This window comes from Erythrolamprus reginae, chromosome Z, assembly GCF_031021105.1.
Source record: "Erythrolamprus reginae isolate rEryReg1 chromosome Z, rEryReg1.hap1, whole genome shotgun sequence".
Lineage (NCBI taxonomy): Eukaryota > Metazoa > Chordata > Lepidosauria > Squamata > Dipsadidae > Erythrolamprus > Erythrolamprus reginae.
Genome location: NC_091963.1, coordinates 38284337 through 38309242, shown reverse-complemented (window position 1 = coordinate 38309242; position 24906 = coordinate 38284337). Strand labels below are relative to the sequence as shown.

Genomic DNA, 24906 nt, shown 5'->3' with positions numbered 1-24906 from the left:
CAGATTATACAGATTGAGTTCATTAAGTCTTTCCTGATACATTTTATGCTTAAGACCTTCCACCATTCTTGTAGCCCGTCTTTGGACCTGTTCAATTTTGACAATATCTTTTTGTAGGTGAGGTCTCCAGAACTGAACACAGTATTCCAAATGTGGTCTCACCAGCGCTCTATATAAGGGGATCACAATCTCCCTCTTCCTGCTTGTTATACCTCTAGCTATGCAGCCAAGCTTCTAAAACTCTACAAAATTATATTGATTAGAAATAATATTTTTAATAAGATAAACATTTGCAAACAAAACTAGTTTTTTACTGCCCACAAATTATTTATTTTTATTTATAGAAATTGTTGTCAATTCAGGTAGGAAATCTGGAGCCCTAAGGAAAGAACAAGATACAGTACTTGCAATTTTGTATCTGTTACCTCCTGAAAGCTCTGCAAAAAAAGAGAAATACTGTTTTGAAAATGTTTCTAATGAACATAATTGGCTGAAAATATTTTATGTCCTTTGGACAAGGTTGTAACAAACTTTCACATAATTATATTGTATTATATAGGTTGAATAAATGTTGAGCTTGTTGATCAGAAGGTTAGTAGTTCAGCGGTTTGAATCCCTAATACTGTGTAAGGGAGTGAGCTCCTGTTACTTTTCCCAGCTTCTGCCAACATAGCAGTTTGAAAGCATGTAAAAATGCAAATAGAAAAATAGGATCACTTTGGTGGGAAGACAACACTGCCTCATCGGCTTAGAAATGGAGATGATTACAGCCCCAAAGCCAGAAACAACTACCACGCAGGTGTGGGGAAATGTTTACCTTATATAGGTTGAGACTATTGCTATACTGTTTAGATACATGCCCTGTAAGATGTAATTAGGCCCTTTTAATCTTATGGGTACCAACTCTCCAACTTCCTTCCTTTACTTTTCCTTACAGGAAAATCTTATTTCATTCATTCATTCATTCATTCATTCATTCATTCATTCATTCATTCATTCATTATAATGTTTATTTATAATACCCTTTTAGCAAAGGGCATATACAATTAATAAAGACAGACAGTAACACTTATTAGGTAATATATACTGTACAAATTTATATTTAAACCATTGAATAATGCCCCATTACAGTCACACTCACTATCATGATACATACACTTAACCAGTCATGCTCCACTCCCATCCCTCCAATAAAATGATAACAGTTTAACAAAACAGGTCCAGATTTTAAAAATATATTGTCAAGTCCAGTCCAGCAAGGAATGATCTCTGGATGATCTCTGGCAGGCCCAGGACAGGGGCTTGTCCTCTGTCCTGGTGCTCCTTGACCTCTCAACGGTTTTCGATACCATCAACCATGGTATCCTTCTGCGCCGGCCAGTGTTCTCTCTAAATTTTTTTGGGGGTGGGCAGAAAAGTATAGTGTCTGAGCGGCAGTCCCTTCGGGACTGGGCGGCACAGAAATAATAATAAAATTTCCCTCTCGGCTTCTGGGCAGGTTTGGAAAACTCTGAGTTGATGATGATTTTTAAGTGAGCGATTGCTCACTGCTCAGCTTAGAGGGAACTATGGCGCCGGCTGGATGGGCTGGGAGTGGGAGGCACTGTTCTTCAGTGGTTCTCCTCCTACCTCTCTGGCCGGTCGCAGTCGGTGTTAGTGGGGGGTCAGAGGTTGACCACTAGGTCTCTCCCTTGTGGGGTGCCTCAGGCGTCAGTCCTCTCCCCCCTGCTATTTAATATCTACATGAAACCGCTGGGTGAGATCATCCAGGGACATAGGGTGAGGTATCATCAGTACACTGATGATACCCAGTTGTACATCTCCACCCCATGTCCAGTCAGTGAAGCAGTGGAAGTGATGTGCCGGTGCCTGGAGGCTGTTGGGGTCTGGATGGGTATCAACAGGCTCAAACTCAACCCTGACAAGACGGAGTGGCTGTGGGTTCTGCCTCCCAAAGACAATTCCATCTGTCCATCCATCACCCTGGGGGGGGAATTACTGACCCCCTCAGAGAGAGTTCGCAACTTGGGCGTTGTACTCGATCCACAGCTCACATTAGAGAAACATCTGTCTGCTGTGGCGAGGGGGGCATTTGCCCAGGTTCGCCTGGTGCACCAGTTGTGTCCCTATTTGGACCGGGAGTCATTGCTCACAGTCGCTCATGCCCTCATCACCTTGAGGTTCGACTACTGCAATGCTCTCTACATGGGGCTACCTTTGAAAAGTAGTTGGAAACTTCGTGCAGAATGCGGCTGCGAGAGCTATCATGGGCATTCTCAGATATGTCCATGTTTCGTCATCACTCCGCAGCCTGCACTGGCTGCCGATCAGTTTCCGGTCACAATTCAAAGTGTTGGTTATGACCTATAAAGCCCTACATGGCATCGGACCAGAATACCTCCGGGACTGCCTGCTGCTGCACGAATCTGAGCGACCAATTAGATCCCATAGAGTTGGCCTTCTCCGGGTCCCGTCAATGAAACAATGCTGTCTGGCAGGACCTAGGGGAAGAGCCTTCTCTGTAGCAGCCCCGGCCCTCTGGAATCAGCTCCCCCCGGAGATTAGGACTGCCCCCACCCTCCTTGCCTTTCGCAAACTTTTGAAAACTCATCTATGTCACCAGGCATGGAGGAATTGATATATCCTTAGCTGCTTTTGATTTTATGGATGGTGTGTTTGGGCTGTATGACTGTTTTAATAAGAGTTTTTTGAAGACTGTTTTAACATTGGATTTGTATATAATGTTTTATTGTTGTGAGCCGCTCCGAGTCCTCGGAGAGGGGCTGCATACAAATCTAATAAATTATTATTAAATTATTATTATTAATTGTTCTCTCTCTGACAAATGGAGAGCAGTAGAGTTCTAAGTAAGATGGGAAGTCCATTTGTGGGGGGAGTGTGGCCCAACTAGATGTCATTGTGGGCACATCATAGTTCATAAATCTCTCCTTGCTTATTCTCCTAGCCCAGTTAGGAAGGGTTATAGAGTCACAATTCAAAAGAAGCCAACCAAGGAGTTCTGACATACTGGAAGAAAATTCTTGCAGGTCACTCTCACTCACTGACAAGAAACAGATAACAGTCAATCATTCATTCATTCATTTTGCAAAGGGGCAGGTTACTTTATTTTATTTACTAAATTTATTTGCTACCCATTTTTCAAATGAATTTCTGCAGTTGCTGAATATAATAAGCTTATAGAATCGAGAAAACAACATAAATTTAGTTCAGATGATGCTCATTTAATCTAAAATCCTTTCTCAAAACAAATGACTAAATATTCATAGCTTATCCCCCACCCCACCCCCAAGATATAGGCCTATTAGTATCTTTTTCTTATATTCCCTATTCATTAAAAACCAGAGACATACTTAAATAAAGTGGAAAAACTATAGGACATCATTGTATTATAAAGACAGTTAAACATATTAGTCTTTTAGAGCAAAACATAAAAATGTATACTTGAATTGAGATTGATGCCTACTAGTTATATGAACACATTTGTAATGTTTTCTTGGCAGCAATATAGAGATTTATTTTCCATGACCTTCTGTGACTAAAGAGTCAAGTCCCCTTAGCACATTTTTGAAAATAGTTTGCCAGTACTTTGATCCTAAGGATGAAAAATCATGACCAATAACTTAGCTAGTTTCTATGACTTTAGAGACAACTAGAGCTCACTGTTTTAAATTTTTTAACACTGTTTTAAATTTTTTAACACTAGTCACTAATCAGTAAAGGGCTACCAACATTTTTACTACTACACTGTGGGTGTGGCTTATGTATTTTCTTTTAATATCTTTCAAAATTGAACGGGTCCAAAAACTGGCTACAAGAATGGTGGAAGGTCTTAAGCATAAAACATATCAGGAAAGACTTCATGAACTCAATCTGTATAGTCTGGAGGACAGAAGGAAAAGGGGGGACATGATCGAAACATTTAAATATGTTAAAGGGTTAAATAAGGTTCAGGAGGGAAGTGTTTTTAATGGGAAAGTGAACACAAGAACAAGGGGACACAATCTGAAGTTAGTTGGGGGAAAGATCAAAAGCAACGTGAGAAAATATTATTTCACTGAAAGAGTAGTAGATCCTTGGAACAAACTTCCAGCAGACATGGTTGGTAAATCCACAGTAACTGAATTTAAACATGCCTGGGATAAACATACATATCCATTGTAAGATAAAATACAGGAAATAGTATAAGGGCAGACTAGATGGACCATGAGGTCTTTTTCTGCCATCAGTCTTCTATGTTTCAGTCCAAATTGGGTACTCTGGGATGAAGCTCCATTTTTGCTACTCCATTGCATCCCCCCCCCATCCAGGCAGTAGCCCACCCCTGTCATTAAGCCAAATTGGCTTTCACATCCAGGTATTAAGTAGACCCAATCTTGCTTAGATCCTGAGTCCAGAGAAGGACAAACAGGCACTAAGAAAAAAAATGCAAAAGTCTAGTAAGGAGTTCCATAAAATTGTCTGACAGGGAGCATATTATGCAACTTATCCTTAGCATGCCTTACAAATTGGGAGCTCTTAATGAATACTCACAGAGAAACCTTCTGAATATTAAGTCATTCCTAATTAAACCAGTGGGAGTCATTATTTTAAATAGAAAGGACAAACATCAAAAGTGATATGGAAGAAAGGCACTACAGTGTAATCAAAGGAGGAATTCAATTATGAATGTGTCTTTTTATTGTGGGTGGAAATTGATCTTAAATATTATCAAGTTCCCAAGTCTGAAAACACTGAGCTGTTATATAAATTGCATTGTTTAAAGCAGTGATTTTCAACCTTTTTTGAGCCGCGGCACAGTTTTTACATTTACAAAACCATGTGGCACATTGAGGGGGGGGTGTGGCTAAAAAAAGTTTGGACAAAAAAATTATCTCTCTCTCTCTTCCTCCCTTTCGCTCTATTTCTCTCTCCCTCTTCTTTTCTCTCTCCATCCCTCTTTCTTTCTCTCTTCCTTCTTTCCTCTTTGCTCTCTTTCTCCCTCCCTCCCTCCCTCTATGTCTTTCTCTCTCCCACCTTCCCTCCCTCTCTTTCTCTCTTGCTTTCTTTCTCTCTTGTTCTCTTTCTCTCTATTGCTTTCTTTCTCTCTTGCTTGCTTTCTCTCTTGCTTTCTTTCTCTTTCTCTCTTGCTTTCTCTCTCTCTCTCTTGCTTTCTTTCTTTCTCTCTTGCTTTCTTTCTCTCTCTTTCTCTCTTGTTTTCTTTTTCTCTTGCTTGCTTCCTTTCTTTCTTGCTCTTTCTTTCTCTCTTTCTCTCTCTCTTTCTTTCTCTCTTGTTTTCTTTCTCTCTCTGAGCTTCGCGGCACACCTGACCACGTCTCGCGGCACACTAGTGTGCCACGGCACACTGGTTGAAAAACACTGGTTTAAAGCATCCTCATACACCTGTTTTTTATTTTTGATAACCTATCTTCTTATTTTCTTTCATCTAGTGCTTACTTGCTAGTTATTTGAGTTTTTTTAAAATTGAGATTCTAATTTATATTGATATCTGATTAGTGTGAAATCATTCTTTAATTTCTCTGAAATGCATGAATGCATGAAGAGAAAATTACTCACTGTCATCTCTGAGGTATTTTTCCTTTTTTATGTTTTTTCTTAAGTTGACTTTATTACTAAACTATCCAGGGATTAAGTCCAATCTTCACTAATTTATCTATCAGATCTTTATATGGAGCCGTATCAAAGACTTTGCTGAAGTCCAGATAGGCAATATCCACGGCACCACCTTCATCTAACACCTTTCTGACATAGGAATGAGGATATGGTTAGCATCTCTAGGAAGTAAATATGAGTAAGGAAATGATTCATTGTGACAATACATCATGTGTTTTTGCTACCATTCCTCTTTTGATGCAATCTAGGTCTGCATTGGCTTTTTTTGGCAATTGCAGCACACTGCTGGGTCATACTTAAGTGACTATTTACTAGGACATCTAGATCTTTCTCATAGCTACTGCTGTTGAATATGGTACCATTTATATTCCATACCTGTGATTTGGAGTTTTCACCCTTAAATGTAAAACCTTACTTCTCTTAAAACTTAATTTTGTTGGATAGGGCCCACTTTAATAAAGTCAAATAAGTCTGAGAGGTAGACTAATCTTGGTAAGTCAAATTATAATAATATATATTTTAACACTAAGAGCAAAACTGGATTGCTATAATTTTCTTATCCACATTCCATGTGCTACTTATACACAGAAATACTCATTGCAGTCAGAAACACGCTAGGAATTATAGGCAACATAAACTTCCACATTAGCACAATCAGCATTTATTTTCATCTTTCTAGTCTGATTTCATTATTGCTAATTTTTCTGATAGCTTGATCTGTCCTGCTCCAATGACTCAGATTGATTTTATTCCCAATTGAGTTTGTGTCTGTCTTCAAACTTACTTTATTTTCTCTTTTCATTTTTTACCAAAATGTCATTTGATTGACTCTAGTAATGGAAGTAATTTATTGTTCTTGGTTATGATCAATACGCTGGTGTTCACTGATCCTTATCCTTTCTGGGATGAAGGCATTAACAAATGAACTTCAAAAATGTTTCAAATAGCTGCCAGATCACTCGGGGAAAGCCCACAGGTATAGGATGCAAAATGCTGTGGTAGTTTTTAGCATATACAGACTAGGTCAACAAATATTGATTGCAGAACCATTGCTATTTATGCATATCAAGTTTGTAGGAGTTTATAAGAGTCGCATCAGCATTTTCCCTAACAATTGCTGTTTCCCACTCAATCAGATATTTCCCACTCAACATGGCTTATACATCAGTATATATCATTAAACTGTGGTGATTGAGTGATAAATGCAATATATAAAAGTAGAATTTGTATGCAAACATATACATATGAATAAAAATATTCAAGCTGTTTTTTGTTTGTTAAAGGCTAGGGAAGGTCTGCCTGTCCTTTGAAGGAGTCTATAAATCAAAATCACTAGTAACACCATCTTTATTGTAAGATAACACAGTCTTACACATCTCCTACTCTCTTTATGAGAGAGGCAGAAAATTCCGCTTGGGGTTTTAGAAATGGCCTCCAATTCACAGAGTACAGTATATCTCTTCCACTGATTACCTATCTGTAGTAAACCAGAAGCAAATGGATAGTACAGATAATCTATTTACAAATCTCTACTGCAGTTTACAGAACAGTTGAGAGGCAAAATTTGGCTCATATTTGTGAAATAAATGTCAGCCCTTTGAAGTAGATCAGATAAGAAAACAAAACTATGAATATAAGCACTACCTTTTTTGTAAACGTGGAGGAACAGAATTTTACTAGTGTGGAAACATTTCCTTACTTATATTTACTTCCTAGAGATCCTACCCATATCTTCATTCCTTTTGCAGACTAAAATATCTCTTGATTGATTGTTGCCTAAGCTTTGGCTCCTCTCTTTTGTTTCCCAAGATTATTCACACATAGTCAGATAATGGCATTACCTGTTTTCACATGGTCTAAACCAGGAGTGGGTTCCAACTTACTTCGCTGTCAGTTCGCTCCCTTTTGTGCTGCATGGGTATGCCGCACGGGCACGCACATGCACAGTAACAAAAAATTCAGAATTTCTTTTTAAAAAACAAAGCCCAAAAAAAGATGGTGAATGCATGCACAATACCTAAACTTGACTTCTGCGCCTGCTCAGAAGGATTTTTTTTTAAAAAAATAACTTTTTTAAAAATGGCAAGACCTGCAGATCAGCACCGACCAATCCAGTTCAGTGATGTCATTGTGACATCACCAGCGGGTTGCTACAGGTTCGGACTAACAAATCTGTACCAGAAGGAGCCCACCCTTGTTCTAAACAATTTACAGAATGAAGGGTAAGAAAATTCAATGTAAATATTAAAAATTGAGCATTGTTATTATATACTCAGAAAAATAATCTAAATAAAATAGCTGTAGAATGAAAATATCATGCATGATCTGATATATTAATAGTTCCTAATGACATCAAGTTCAGAAGATGAAATTGCTTAGCTTGTAATAGAAGGAAAGAATGAATCGCAACTAATGAATGTACAATTTATTTATTTATTTATTATTTATTTATTGGATTTGTATGCCGACCCTCTCCGAGGCCTGGGGGTGGCTCACAACATATCAAAGAAAACATGACAATACATCTAGATCCAATTATTATAATTTTAAAAAACTAAAAGTTCTAATATTATTAAAAACATTCATTACCATTCACTCCTTGAAAACACACTAAAACATTTGTTAGTCAGGGGGCAAGATCTAATGACCCCAGGCCTGGCGGCATAGATGAGTCTTTAAACTTTTTCAGAAGGCAAGGAGGGTGGGGGCAATGTGAATCTCCTGGGGGAGCTGATTCCAGAGGCCCAGGGCCTCCACAGAGAAGGCTCTTCCCCTAGGTCCCACCAACTGACATTGTCTGGTTGATGGGACCCTGAGGAAGCCAACTCTATGGGACCTGACTGGACGCTGGGATTCATGCGGCAGAAAGCGGTTTCAAGGGTAATCTGGTCCGATGCCATGTAGGGCTTTGTAGGTCATAACCAACACTTTGGATTGTGTCCGGAAACTAATTGGCAGCCAGTGCAGTCCATGGAGTGATGGTGAAATATGAGTATGCCTTGGGAGGCCCATAACCGCTCGGGCGGCTGCATTTTGGATGGTTTGAAGTTTCTGAACACTCTTCAAAGTTAGCCCCATGTAAAGAGAATTGCAGTAGTCGAACCTCAAGGTGATAAGGGCATGAGTGACCATGAGGAAAGACTCCCTGTCCAAATAGGGTCACAACTGGTGCACCAGGCGAACCTGGGCAAACATCCCCCTCGCCACAGCCAAAAGATTGTGGGTGCCCAAGTTACGTACCCTCTCTGAGGGGGTCAGTAATTCCCCCCCCCCCAGGGTAATGGATGGACAGATAGATGTGTCCTTGGGAGGCAGTACCCACAGCCACTCCATCTTGTCTGGATTGAGCTTGAGTCTGTTGGCACCCATCCAGACCCTGACAGCCTCCAGACACCAGCACATTACTTCCACTGCTTCACTGAGTGGACACGGGGTGGAAATGTACAGCTGAGAATCATCAGCGTACTGATAGTAACTCACCCTGTGCCCTTGGATGATCTCACCTAGCGGTTAAAAACTATGTTTCCCCAACAATATCTGCTTAATCAGATTTTACTGTTCCACAAATGTGTCCTCCATGACTAAACAATTTCTTGTTATTGGTCTTAAGACTTGCTAAATAATTTCTATTTGAATTTATATGCCGCCCAATTCCCGAGGAATTAACTAATTAATTAACTGAATGTCAATTTGGCTAGTAACATGTAAGCCATCATCCTCTTCCATGGGGCTTCTAAATAAATAGTGGTCAATTGATTATACAAGGATGATTAAACCACATTGTAATTTAGTTTGACCCTGTTTGCAATATTTTACAAAAAGAAAACAAATTAGTACTTCTACCACTTCCATTGGTGGGATTCAAAAACTTTTACTATCAGTAAAAGTGGGTGTGGTTTGGTGGGTGTGGTCTGGTGTGGTTTGGTGTGGTTTGGCTTGGCTTGGCTTGGCTTGGCTTGGCTTGGTGGGTGTGGTGTGGTGTGGCAGGGGAAGGTTACTGCAAAATCCCCATTTCCTCTCAATCAGCTGGGACTTGGGAGGCAAAGAATAGATGGAGGCAGGGCAGTTAGAAATGGTATTTACCAGTTCTCCAAACTACTCAAAATTTCTGCTACTGCTTCTTCTGAACTGGTCAGAACATGTTGAATCTCACTTCTGGTCTAACCCAAAATTTCCCAGTGACACCTTGGTACTGAAACAGATCAAATTTTCAGGGTCTGAAAAAGCTTGAATGCCTGAAAATTTAAATTTCGAATCATTTTCAAAATCGTAGCAACTGTTTCTTACAAACACTTAATATAGCCTTTGTGTATAGCTAGCAGATGGCTTGGTATTTTGTAACCATAAAAATGTTCTGTTTCTATTGGGAAATATTATTACATCCTTCTTGTTTATTTGTGTCTGTTTCTCAGGATAATAATAAAGGACAAGATAATAATCCCTGTCTCAGAAAGTAGAGCCTGGGGTCATTCAATAAACCTGATTGCTGGGAGATTCATGACAGGATAAAAAGAATTTATGCACATGGGTCACAATTAAGCTAGAACATTCTTAGCTGAAAGAACAAATAATCTCATTGGGTAACTTTTATAAAGCTGTTGGTTTCTATCAGTTATCATGGGCACCTATTGCATCCAGCATCAGCAAGAAAATGCTGGATTTGAAAAGGCTTAATTTTGTTATGAAAATGCATAAGAAAGAAGCAAAAGTATAACTATTAAAATGAGTAGATGTGAAGCTATTGCTTGGAATAGGATGAGATTTAAAAAAAAAAAAACAAGCAAAAAATAATAGAAGGGTATTTTGCCAATAAGTATATGGATTTGTCAATGGAGTCAGTAGGAGTAGAAGTTAACTCTTCTACTGACTGATAACTGGTGGTGGGTTCCTATTGGTACACCCTGGACCTCTGTTCCAGTAGTGCCCCGCAGATTGTGCAATTTGCATGTGATCTCTGAAATCGTGCACATGCATGTCACCTCACAAGTGAGGTGAGAAGGCATGTGCATGCAAGTGCCCAAATTCATCAGGATCAATATGCAGCGCACCAGTAGGCAGGTACTAGAAACCCACCCTTGCTGATAACCAAAGGTAATAAAATAGGAATTTGAGTGGGATTAACACCACAGAGTCACTAATGTTGGCATGGGTCATTGGGACAATCATCACCCTTCTATGGTCTGATGATCGATGTTTCCAATGGACCCTCCCTTGCTCCTAGATGTTGATACCACTCCTATATTCCCTAGAGATCTGCGCATGGTCAGGTATGGATTTTGCCTGGTTAATATGGGGTTCTAATTTTTTTACAACCAGTTCTGTAGGTGTGACTTATTTTGTGGGTGTGGCACAATAGTCATGTGACTGGGTCGGGATTTATTTATTTATTTATTCATTCATTCATTCATTCATTCGTTTATTTATTTATTGGATTTGTATGCCGCCCCTCTCCGCAGACTCATGTGACTGGGTGGGTATGGCTTCGTGGTCATGTGATTAGGCGGGCATGGCTTTATGGTCATGTATTGGGCAGGCATGGATTTGTGGTCGTGACTGAGTGGGTGTGGCTTCATTGTCATATGACTGGTGTGACCAACTCAATGTAACTTATGTCAAGGGGTGCCTGGCCTGGCCCTCCTCAGCCATTCCTTGTCAGACCCAGCCTCAAGGTATCTGTAAATTTGTAAAAATGTTTTTCATCATTAAAAAAAACATTATCTACATACTATAGATGTACTTTCATGGACCATTGAAGGGAGGAAATGACTCACACACTTTGCCCAAGAGTGTGATAGACCAGAGGTCTCCAAGCTTTTGGAGCGCAGTGACCACCAAATTCATAATTTTAAATTTTAAATCCTGCAGACCACTGGGGGGGGGAGCTCAGGTGCAGACAGGCCTACCTGTCTGCTTTTGCGAGCCTCTGAGTGGGAGGCCCACAGCCTGGAAATCTTTGTGTTTCTTCTCGCAAGAAACTTGGTCAATCTGAGTGAAGGAAAACAAAGATGGGCAGTGGCTTGCTGATGTTGGTAGGAAAGTCAGTCTCATTTTCTAGAGCTGTAGCTATAGTCCATCTCTTCCTTTCCCTCCCTTAACTTTCTTTTCCTTAGCTTTCCTTTCCTTTATTTGTTTGTCTGTTTGTTTGTTTGTTTATTTATTTATTCATTTGTCCAATACACAAATACATAGGAAGAAAAATAGACATGTGATAATATAAAAGAGAGTGAAAGTGAACTTAGAGGAGAGGATATATGAAAGGAAGAGAATATATAAGATAGGTGAAAGAAAGGAAAGACAATTGGACAGGGGATGAAAGGCACACCAGTGCACTTATGTAGGCCCCTTACTGGCCTCTTAGGAACCTGGAGAGGTCAATCGTGGACAGTCTAAGGGAGAAGTGTTGGGGGTTAGGGGTTGACACAATTGAGCCCGGTAATAAGTTCCACGCTTCGATAACTCGTTTGTTGAAATAATATTTTTAACAGTCAAGTTTGGCGCTGTTCGTATTAATTTTGAATCTGTTGCATGCTCTTGTGTTATTGTGGTTGAAGCTGAAGTAGTCATTGACTGGTAGGACATTGCAGCATATGATCTTGTGGGCAATACTCAAATTGTGTTTTAGGCGCCGTAGTTCTAGGCTTTCTAGGCCCAGGATTGTTAGTCTATTTTCGTAGGATATTCTGTTTCGAGTGGAGGAGTGAAGGGCTCTTCTGGTGAAATATCTTTGGACATTTTCAAGGGTGTTGATGTCTGAGATGTGGTATCCTTCTTTCCTTTCCTTTTTTCCCTTCCATTTTCTCCACTCTTGTCCCTTCCTTTCCCCCTTTCCTTCTTGCCTCCCCTCCCCTCCCTTTTCCTTTCCTTCTTGCCTTACTTTCCCTCCCCTTTCCTTTCCTTTTCTTCCCCTTCCTCTCTCCTCTGCTTTCTTTTCTGTTCATTTCCTTCCCTTCCCTCCCATCCCTTCCACTTTGTTTCCTCTCCTCCCTTCCCCTTTCCTCTCTTTTTCTTTCCTTCTTTCCTTTCCTTCCCTCCCCTCCCCCTTCCCTACTTTCCTTTCCTTCACCCAGGTGAAGAGCTGTCCCTCGTCTCCTGCTGCTTGGGGCTCCACCGCCCCGTTTCCCCTCCCATTTTGTTCCGGGGTCTTTGTCACCTTTCAAAAAGGTGGTAAACCCCTATATCTGTGGATATATTGGCTTGAAGTTTAAAACAAGCAGAGGGATTTTTAATAGTTCTTGAAGGAATCACTTCAGCAGCTCACTCCCTTCAGCTCCCTCCCCAAGTGTTATAGAGGGGAGGAACAACTGTTTGGTTTTCTTAGGCTCCGACAGAATATACAACATCAGCCTTCTCCTCCCCCTCCCCAGCCTCTCCCCCCTCACACACACAATTTACACTGTGAGTGCAAGTGAGCGTTTGATTGCTCTCTTTTTAAAAAAGCCACTTTTCCAGGCATTATGGTCGAGGCTTGAAAAGAAGTAGTCGTGCTTTTCTCTAAAGCAGCTGAGCCTTCTGCCATTGTTTCGGGTTAGCATTTGCTGGTGTGGGCTAATTGGTGTGCAGGAAATTTGGTTTAACTCACACGAGTAAACCTTTCTGAAAGAATAGCTTGAGTTGGGTAAACAATAAGCCTCTGGAGGTTCTCTGAAATGGGCCTGTTCTCTAACAGTACAGTTGGTGGGCATAGTTCCCTCTAAGCTGAGCAGTGAACAATCGCTTACTTAAAAATCATCATCAACTCAGAGTTTTCCAAACCTGCCCAGAAACCGAGAGGGAAGGAGTGAGAGGGAAGGAGAGAGAGAGGAAGAGCGGAAGAGAGAGAAACAGATAGAAAAAAGAGAGGAAGGAAAAGAGAAAGAAAAAGAATGGGAGTAAGGAAGAGAGAAAGAAAATCAAAATCTAGTTTGAAACTAGCTCAACTATTTAAATGGCATTTTGATATTGATAGAGTTGCCCTATTATGAGCTCACTGTTATAGACACACAGTACAGTATTTTATTTTGAAATTCTCTGAGGCAAAACAGGTTTGTTTGTTTGTTTGTTTGTTTGTTTGTTTATTTGTTTATTTATTTATTTATTTATTTATTTATTTATTTATTATTTCTGTGCCACCCAGTCCCGAAGGGACTGCCGCTCAGACACTATACTTTTCCGCCCACCCACCCAAAAAATTAGAGGGAACACTGTTGGTGGGTGCCCAGTGACTAACTGAAAAATCTCAGGATGCTGTCCCTCTAAAGGGATGAATTTATCTCAGTAGCCCCCTTCTTCTTGATCAAAATTTTATTTATTTATTGATTGATTGATTTTGTCCAATACACAATGAGGGTTTTAGTGGGTATACACATAGTGAAATACATGATGAAGGTTATAGAGTAGATACTCATAGTAAAATATATCTAATAGAAGAGAAGATATGGGAATAAAACATATCAATGAAAGAATAGAAGAAGAGATATAGGAATAGAAGAAAGGTATAGGAGATAAAGGAGAGCAATAGGACAGGGGACGGAAGGCACTCTAGTGCACTTTTACTCACCCCTTACTTACCTCTTAGGAATCTGGATAGGTCAACCGTGGATAATCTAAGCGTAAAGTGATGGGAGTTTGGGGATGACACTATGGAATCCGGTAATGAGTTCAACACTTCGACAACTCGGTTACTGAAGTCATATTTTTTACAGTCAGGTTTGGAGCGGTTAATATTAAGTTTAAATCTGTTGTGTGCTCTTGTGTTGTTGTGGCTGAAGCTGAAGTAGTCGCCGACAGGCAGGACATTGCAGCATATGATCTTGTGGGCAATACTTAGATATTGTTTAAGGAGTCATAGTTCTAAGCTTTCTAGGCCCAGGATTGAAAGTCTAGTCTCGTAGGGTATTCTGTTTTGAGTAGAGGAGTGAAGGGCACTTCTGGTGAAGTATCTTTGGACATTTTCAAGGATGTTCATGCTCCGAGTCCTCGGAGAGGGGCGGCATACAAATCTAATAAATTATTATTATTATTATTATTATTATTATTATTATAATATAATAATAATAATAATAATAATAATAATAATTTTTTTTTAAGCTGAAAAAAGATGGTGACCATATGCACAATGGCGGAATTGGTTTCTGTGCATGCTCAGGAGGAAAAGAATTAAAAAATAATTTAAAAATTAAAAAAGGTGGCAGTACCCACAGACTGGTACTAACCAATGTGGTTCAGTGATGTCATTGTGACATCACCAGCTGGTTGCTATTGGTTTAGATGAACCGGTATGAACTGGGAGGAACCCACCCCTGGTTAATATAATTCTTCTCAGAAAGCATTACCAGAACTGCTTCCTTAACTGAATGGAGCCCAAATAGCTTATTACTTAAAAGAGTCTAGTAGTCCCTTTTCTGATTAACAAACAGTATTAAAAATCATACCTTTGTGAACTATCTTTATTTTTTGCTACCATAGACTAGCAGGGTTCTCATCCTATGGTGTCAATAATTATTATTTTAAAATGGCAATTAGAAGCAGCATATAAATATTTTAAATATGTAGCTGGAGAGGAATATTTATTACATGCAGAGTAGCTCGCTCTTATTAAATAGCAAATGGAAACTTTATCTCCCCAATATTTTTATGTATGTTACCAACTTTGTTACATGCAACTGTCATAAGGAGTAAACAATCATCTTCTTGCTTGCAGTAGAGAACTTTCTTCAATTTGTATAATTTATGTTAGGGTTAGGGTTAGAGTGGAATACCTTATCCTGTAATGGTTACTAGTTATATTTCTCCCTCTTCCAGTTTCCTCAGCAGCAGTGCAATACAGTAGTCCCTCGCTATACCGCGCTTCACCTACTGCGGCTTCACTTCATTGCGGGTTTCTGAGGAAGCCGATCGGCAGATTTAAACAGCCCGCCGAACTCGATCGGCAGGTTTTAAAAATATATATATATATCTAAAATTGTAAATACTGTATTTAAATACTGTATCTAAAATAAATACTGTGTGGGAATGGTTTATAAACACTTAAAACAATGAAAACTTACCAAACAATTACAATATAAATACTTAAATAAGTACTATCGGTCGATAAATTCCCCATCGCGGATTTCACCTATCGCGGCCAGGTCTGGAACGTAACACCAGCGATAGGTGAGAGACTACTGTAGACCTCTTCTGATATATTTACAGTTGAGCAGACTTTTGTATGTGACATGGGATGCAAAGATGTGTTTAAATTAAAATGTAGCTGTGAAAAAGGTATTTTGGTAAATTTTATTTCTTTTATATTGAAAAAAATATCAAGACCTGCTCCAGAGGTGTGTTTCTCTGTTGTCTTCTTCTGGGATAGATATTCTTTGAGTTCACAGCAGGGGTGGGCTCTGTTTACCTTCCCCATGAATTTGCATTGTGATGGAAGTGCATGTTTTTTGCACATGTGTCACTTTTTGGAAACAGTTCTACATGCATGTGCAGTACTATATTTAAAAAAGCTTCTTTGTATGCACAGAAGAAAAACAAGATGGAAGCACCATAGGCTGGCTCAGGAGCATGGCAGGTTCCAGCAAACCATGCTGCCAAGTTACTACCAGTTCTATAGAACCGGTCCGAACCGGAGGAACCCACCTCCGGTTCACAGCCTAATCAGTAGTCTCGGAAGTTCCAAGGACTTTATGATCTAAATGCTAACCAGAGTGGTTTGTCAATTATGATGCTTATTTGGAGGCATTCACAAACTGCTGCATTTTATGCCTTGCAATGATTTCACAGAATGCCTACAAATAAAGTATGCCAAAGGTTTATTCCCCAGATTTTTACCCAAAGTTATCCAATGCTAAAATAAATAAACAAATTTTACTGATTTTAACACAGACTTGATTATTAAATTTAAGGTCTAGAGTGGAATTTTCCCAATCTGAGCAACTTCTAGAATGATGTATGATTTTGAACTCCCAGAAATCGTCAAGTTAGCTAACATAGATCCAGAAAATTTCCTTCAGAAATCATTGCAAGGCATCAAACGCAGAAGTTTAATGTTTGTTATAATTAAAATCAGTGCAAATGTTGTTTAAGTTTTTGAAAGGAAATTACTTGAGAATATTAACTATCAATTAATTAAGATTGTTAATTAAAGACAGATGTTGCTTAGCAACTTATTAAGAGGGACAAATGTAAATCAAGAATTCATTAAATCTATAGAGCTGGCAGGCATAAATTTGGTATGGTTTACTTCCAAAAATGTCATCTCTAAATAACAACTCAACATATTCCCTAAGAGAAACTTAGGGCTGTTTCACCATTATATTCTTAGGTAGATATTTTAAGGGAGAGAAAAAATATGTTTGGGGTGTGTGTGTGTGTGTGTGTGTGTGTGTCTAAACATTTAACCATGTTTTTTAGGAGAATGTTTCTAGTAGCTCCAAAAAGCATTGTTCAATGTCTCAATGGATTTTCTTAGAAAGAAAAATAAAACAAGAAAGTTTGAGTGGAAATGGAAATATTATTAATGGAAAACAACATACTCTGCAAAAATTGTAGAATTCTGATAATAAAGTATTATTTATTGACCAAGCAAACATATAATGCAACTATGTATAAAATACTTACTAAGAAAAATATATTCCATTTGTTTTATAAATGCTTTATTTTTGTAATGATTTACTAAATTTGGAATATTCTAAATCAGCATACTTTTTTTCCTATACACTTCATAAAATATTCAATAAGAAAATTATTATGGTATTATATTTCCATTTCCAAATGTTTCTGTAACCAGAGGTACTGTACTGATTTCTTAGGTTAAGAAGGAACAATTTCCATCTCTGCTTGTATATGAAATGGAAAACATGGTCTATGCATCTTGTAATATTCTTACTTCCACCCAAAATTAAAATTTCAACATTAATAAATACACTAATTATTATTACACTGGGGAACAATTTGTAACATAATTTCTGTTGAATTTGATTTTTTGAGCTTTTTTATAGTTAATTAGACATGCTGGTTTCAAAACTGTGGTTAGTTTTCTTCTACCACTTGAAGTTTTTCCCTACACCTTATATATATAATATAGTTAATTAGGCAACATGAGCATCAAATTCCATTTTTTACATAGCCATCTTGCTAACATCCCGGAAAATCTTGGTGCACCAGTAATAAGCTGGGTGAGCGATTCCACCAAGATTTGAAGGTCATGTAGGCAAGGTATCAAAATAGGTGGGATGTACATATGATGGCTGACTATTGTTGGAGCATCAAGCGAGAATGTCCACATATTAAACACACCAGAAAAAGTTATAAGCTAAACTTTTTACCTTAATATGTATAATTATCATTCAATTAAAAAAAACTATTTGTATGAACACAATTTAACTTGCAGTAACTATTATAGCCTTTGTATGAATAAAATTATTGTTTGTAAAACAGTATATTTGGTAAGTTTATACTTTCCTTTATCTGCACAATTTGTCTGACTTTTGAGGGTATCCTGAAGCTTAAAAAGCTGACACAACAGACAAAAACTGTGGCCAAAGGTTAGTTGAAAACAAGTCACAGATTTAAAACAATGAAATTGTGGTTCTCCAGTGTTATTAGCATATAGTTCCTACCCAGTTCCTTGTATAATGATTATTAAGTTAGCTGATTTCATCAAGAATAGGTTCATGTTGTAGTTTAAAAAATTATTTATTGTTCCATGTTAATGAGATGCAAATAGGCCAGTAATGTCATGGAAATTGGTATTATGTTTTATATGGAGCTGCAGAAACCTTGGCAGTTATGACCTTCAACTTAAAGGGTCTTCTGAGGGTTGACATACTTGGAGCTTGCTGCTCTCCATCAATCATTTACTGTTGCTACTTTGGCCCCAGAGTATATCCTGAAAGTATTTGTATATTAAAGTAGCTGAGCTTGTTTATTTCCTTGGAAGCAACAGAAAATGATAAACAATGATACTCTACAAGATGCATTAGTCAGCCAAATAAGTAATTTTACGTGGAAATTCAATTTAACTTTATTTCTAGAAGTTTTAGTCGTTAATGGAAAAAGTTATTCAGATGTTGGCTTTGATATGTTTAATCTTCCCTGATTCTCATTGGAATGTCTTTACATCATAGTTCTATTTACTATTTATAAGTTAATATGTTGTATATATGTTAGATTTCACCACCATTTTGATTCTCTGCCACCAGATGCAAATGCAGTTTGATTGTTTGCTATGTGACAATCTAATTTCTATCTAATTAATTAAAGATTTTTAAGATTTTAGGAGTACTGGCATTATTTGCCCACAGGATCTCACATATTTCTATGTTTATATGTATGTCAAGAGAGAGATAGCGGGGTCCCTGCCAGCTGCTAAAATGTCATTATATATCATTGCAATCAAGAAAGGAAGCATCTCTTCTGTTTCAGCTGCCAACATATTTGCTCAGAACATTTTACTTTTTTAAAATGTAAGGCCAGCAGTTTGGTATAAAGAAAAAAAACCCTAATGTACTGTATTTTCTTCTTCCCTGAGCAGCTCCGACAATAAGCAATTATTTATCAGTATTGACTCCTGTCTTGAAAGCGATATTGGAATATTGTATTTCTTTTAAAAAATGTTATTGTAGCATTGCATATTATGTGTCATATTGAACATCTTAAGCTCAATTCTTTTAGTTATTATGATGAAATAATTGATTAGATGAAATAACTACATAATTGCAGTATAATGATCTGGGGTGAGTTAACTCTAGCCCAGAATTAACGACTTTGCAATTTCTTGCTTGAACTCCCAAAATTCCATCAAGGAATCTATATGTAATGTAAATGAACTTTCATCCATATATAGTGGATCCATCAGTGAAATCTACTTATCTTCCTTAGTGGTTTGGAAGCACGTGCTCCACTTTGCATATGCGCAGAGCGTTTAAAAAAAATAGAGTCATCCAGGCAGGTGGGCGGAATCTTGTGCTGCCGCCACTGTCGGGTCTCCAAACTATGGCTACCAGCTGAAACTAGTAGCATTTCACCCCCGAATGGGCTGAACTCTTACCCAAACTACTTACTTTCAGATGCATTGGACCAAAAATCGCATCATGCTGTTTACTTATTTATTTAACTTGTTTGTTGCCTTTATCACTGTATAATGCAACTCTGGTGGCTTACAGTTAAAACCATAAATATTAAAGTATTGAGACATTAATTACACTAATACAAACTAAGAAAACATGAAGGCAAAGACATTAGTTCACCAGCAATCTTCAACGTAGAGCACTTCTGCCAAGATGCTTTTGCTGCTATGGCCATATTGTAAGGAATACAATAATATTATTATATTATTGTATTCATTGTAATCTGCCTTGATTATCTATCTATCTATCTATCTATCTATCTATCTATCTATCTATCTATCTATCTATCTATCTATCGCATTTATATGCTGCTCACTCCGAAACGGACTCTGAACAGCTAACAACAGTTATAAATACAATATAAGTAAAAAACAGTAAAAACATCACTAAAATCTCATATATAATTTAAAAAAAACATACATACTAACAATCAATCTTAATTCCAGGCCTGCCGGAAAAACCAGGTTTTAACAACTTTCTGGAAAACCGGTAAGGAGGAGATAATGTGAATCTTTGGGGGCAGTTGATTCCAGAGGGTCAGAGCCGCCACAGAGAATGCTCTTCCCTGAGGTCCTGCCAACCAACATTGTTTGGCGGATGGGAGGCTGACTCTGAGGGCCCTTAGTGGCCACAGCAAGTTATGAAGAAGGAGGCAGTCCCGTAAATAGTCTGGCCCTGAACCATTTAGGGCTTTAAAGGTAATAACCAACACCTTGAACTGCGTTCAGAGACTGACTGGCAACCAATGCAGCGCACGTAGAGATGGAGTAATACGGGCGTACCTAGGTACACCCGTAATTGCATGTGCCGCTCCATTTTGCAGCTGAAGTCTCTGAACACTCTTCAAGGGTAGCCGCATGTTTATTTTTACAAAACCCATGATTATTTTTACAAATCACTCAAGGCAGTGAACATAACCAACATGCCTTCCTCCTTTTATTTTCCATAAAACAACTCTGTGAAATGAATTGGAATGAGAGCCAGTGACTGGCCCAAAGTCCTGCAGATTGCTTTCCTGGATAATGGGGAGTTATTTTTTAACATTCTAACTTTCCTGCTTTCCAATCTGGTACCTTAACACTAGACCAAACAGCTCTATCTGGAAGGTTATAAATTAGTGAAGTTCGGGGTTTTTATTTATTTTTAATAAATTTATAAACCCCCTTGCTAAAGGCTGCTCTTTATAGGATACATGAGCAAGAACCACAGTCACTGAAACAAAAACAGCAACAAAGAACATATAATAACAGAAATACAATATACAATCACTGCAATTATAATTAATATAATATTCCCAGCACAGAGAGTGCTGCAACAGCTATTCTGCCATAATCAAGTTTTAATGAACTTCCACAAACCAGGAGAGTAGAAATTATCCTTACCATATAATTTGTTTTGAGTAAATCTGTTTGGGTTTGTTCTGCAAAGTAATTCAGCTATGTAATGAATTTGAAACATGTTTTCTACAAAGATAGTTATTACAGTATTTTAAAAATATTTTGCCTTTCTTATCAAAATTAAGATTTATTTATTTTTTGCTTCGTAACATTTCCAAAGTATAGATATGAAACTTTTCCCATTCATCATTCAGCTCCAATGCATGAGTGAATATAAATTTGCAACAATTTCCCAAGCACTGAGCCATGGAAAAAGATACACTCACTTGAATAACTAATCAGTTTATTTTTATTTTTTACAAAGCAACCAAATCTAATTTATTTATATGCCAATCTGGGTTAAGAATGTTCAACTGAAGTTAATTTAGCTCTGATAGACTGCTACTGGCCTTTTCTTTCCCAGGAGAAGAAGTTGATAGACAGCTCTGCAGAGATGCTATCTATCCCGTGCCCATTGTCTGTGAAATTCCATGCCCCAAGGACTGTGTTCTCAGCACATGGTCTGGATGGTCCTCCTGCTCTCACACCTGCTCAGGGAAAACCACAGAAGGGAAACAGACACGTACCCGCTTCATCCTGGCATATGCAGGTGAAGGTAAGACCATCTATTAGCATTTTGCAATACACAAATATAAGCATGTAATATTTTCTTAGGATTCATGACAAAGAAGGAACAAAGAAAAGTTATTTCTCTCTCTCTCTGATAATATTTTAGCATTACTAGTAACAGTGTTGGCAAGTAGAGTATATATTATTTTCACTGTGATTTGCCATATATTAATGAGTTGTGAAATACCTACAATGGCATATAAGAATGACACTGGGAAACTTGTTCTGAGCTAGGCTTCCTGATAGAATCTCACAGCACAAACATCAGTTCTTGGAGACGGACCACATGCAAATCCAATTAAAAAATAAAATCTCACAACCCTCTTTTTATTTTTAACAGGTGCTAATTGTTTGCATTGCATAAAGTAAGTCTTTTCTTTTCAACGGATGCTAGTTATTGTCATTAGCAGTCCATATAAGTCCAAGCAAAATCAAACAAGTCTGTCTAAAAGTCTTTCATGTAAAAGCAGATAGCATACACACCGAGCTCTTCTTGGCAAGCTGCCAAGGAATAGTTTGCAGGAAAACTTTGCCACAAGCAGACAGCAACAAAACAGGGTTGAGTGACAAAGACAAGATCTGGAAATGAACAAGAGTTGCTTCCTGCAACTCATCCATTCATGTTTTTCACATAATTAGCCTATGGGAGGTCCTTATTAGTCATCCTCCTCCTCTGGAACCATTCTAAGCATGCACACATTGAGAACATGCTCCTCCTGTTCTTCTTTCTCACTCATGTCAGTCTCTCAAGGTTCTGGAGGCCTTTGCTAAATACCTGTCTCTGGTACCTAGCCTTCTCCTGACTCCAGGCCTGGCCCAGGGTTCTTCGTAGCCTCCTCACTGTCCAATTCTGCTGCCTGCTGCACAGGCCACTGGGGACCACAACACCAACTTCCTTGCTGTCATTCTGCTGCCAGCTGTACAGGCTGCTGGTGGACTACAAGACTGTACAAAGAAACACTGCAAAGGGAATGATCAAATAAGAGACAGCATATCCCACAGCTGGATATTTGATGGGGCAAGATGATCAGAAAAGGCAATTCTTATATGCAAAGGAAGGGGAGGAGGGGGTAGAAATGTACTTTCAGACCTATAAGAGTCCATCAATGTAGCTTGAACTGTAGCTTGAGCCAATGAACTGAACCAATTGGCATCTAACTTTATTGTAAAGTAGAATTAGCTCATCTGGTTATGTTTCCTATTTGATTGGCCCCAGAAGGCTGGCGGTACCAGAGCTGATGCTTCTAGTAGTTAAGACTAATAACTCATTTTATATTCTCTTGTCTTACTTTCAAATTACTTTCCCTTCTTGCATTTGGTTTTCTATGTTTAGATGGCAGGTGGTTTTATATTTCCTTCATTCCTACCCCAAGAAATCTTTTAAAACTGTAAACTTACCAGGATTTAAATAGTGATATAATTTTTGTTGTTGTTGAGTAGCCATTTTAATCTTAAAAGAAAAAAAATGTATACTTTGATTTTTCAGCATTGCAAATGTTTTTAAGAATTATTCTTAATTTGCTAATATCTATTATAATGTTCCTAGCGCATGATTTCATGTAGTTTGTATATTACAAAGAAACATTTAATTCTTTGAATCTGGAGCACAAAATATGTATATGAGTTTATGGCCATTCTCAAATAATTTACATTTCAAAGTGGGGGGGGGAAATCACTTAATTCGTGTTTTTACTAGGGATATAAAAGAAATCTGCCACAAATTTTAGTGAAAAATCAGTAGTGTGATTTGGAAAAATGGTCCCTGAATCATCAGAAAGCTCTGTGTTGATTAGTGCCAATGAACTGAACTAATTGGCATCTAACATACCTTTCACGAAGTTGTATTAATAAGAGTTATTTACAAGGAAATATTATGCAAAAGTGTTTTAAAATAATAATCTTTGAAAAGTGCAACTTTACAAAATAAAGAAGAGAACCTTAACAGAGATGTGCAGAAGCTGTTGCCTATGTAAAAAGGGCTAAAGCATTTAAAGTCCAGAACTAGAACATTAGGAAGCAACTGAGATGGATACCTCCCTACTAAATTGAACTGTAAGAAGGAGGAAATGATAATAATACAACCCGATTATTTTATTATATCTAATCTCAGTAAAAGTAGTTTTAGTCTTCCTGCAGAATTGAATTCTTAATACCTTCAGGACTAAAATGTTCACATAGTTTCTACTGCTTACTTTTAATGACCACAGGATTTCATATTATATACTGTATTTAAAATATATACATTAGTGATTGAGATAGGGAAAAACTGGTTGGCTTTTGGAAGCAGTACCAGCTTCTGATCAAAATGTTACTAAAAATCCAGAAGCTTTCTCTTAGAAGAAATATGTTTGAAGCAATATAGAGATTGCTTGTTCCCATCAGCTATTGTTTTGGAAAGTTATTTTCCCCCTATAATGTCCATTTCTATTGCTTATTTTCTGCCTGTCTCTCCCCCTCCCTTTGAGAGAGGGGAGGGAGAGAGCAGAGAAATAGATGTGAGAAACTGTATGTATTTTAAAATTTCTCTTTCCCCAAAAACCATGGGACAATTCTACTAGGAGTCCAAAGGGAGGAATAGATCTACTTTTATAATTCAAAACATCTGTTATTCTCTCCACCTCTAAGCCCTTGGCATATGGCAGCCTAGAAATACATTTTTAAAAGGTTTTTCAATAGGAAGGTGGAGGGTTTTCCAAGCACAGGTACTCCAGCTCTATGATTTATGAGTCACAAATGAGCCTCAAATTGTTTCATGCTTAATTTTTCATGATGCTAAAGACTTGAGAGCCTTGTAAAGAAGTAATATTGAGCCTTAAGATCTTAGCTTCCCCGAGGCAATAGATATTAACTATATTCCTTTGTTCACACCCAGAGTGAACCCAGTGATCCCAGTGTGGAATATTTTAGATATTTAATGTATTTCTAAACCTGCAACAATGGCTGGGAGCTGATGAAGCCATATTTAGGCAGGTGTCATTGAAATACTATATTCAGACAATAGGGAAAGGCAAGAGATAACAGGTTTTCAGATTTGGCAAAAAATTATCCCAGAATCTGGAAGATGATTAGGATACCTGTCAATGCAGATCGCTGATCTCTATATGAAATGAAACTAATTTTATACTGTAGCAAAATTAAGAAACTTCTTTTACATAGTAACTCAGCCAATATCT

General features: G+C 38.0%; 1 protein-coding gene across 1 annotated transcript in view; it reads left to right on the top strand.

Moving 5' to 3' along the window:
• Positions 1-24906, top strand: part of THSD7A (thrombospondin type 1 domain containing 7A) — a 367936-nt gene that overhangs the window by 248297 nt on the left and 94733 nt on the right. Inside the window, exon 13 of the mRNA XM_070730018.1 lies at positions 21528-21719. Within this exon, the coding sequence (XP_070586119.1) occupies positions 21528-21719 (192 nt within the window). The remainder of the gene's footprint in view (positions 1-21527; positions 21720-24906) is intronic.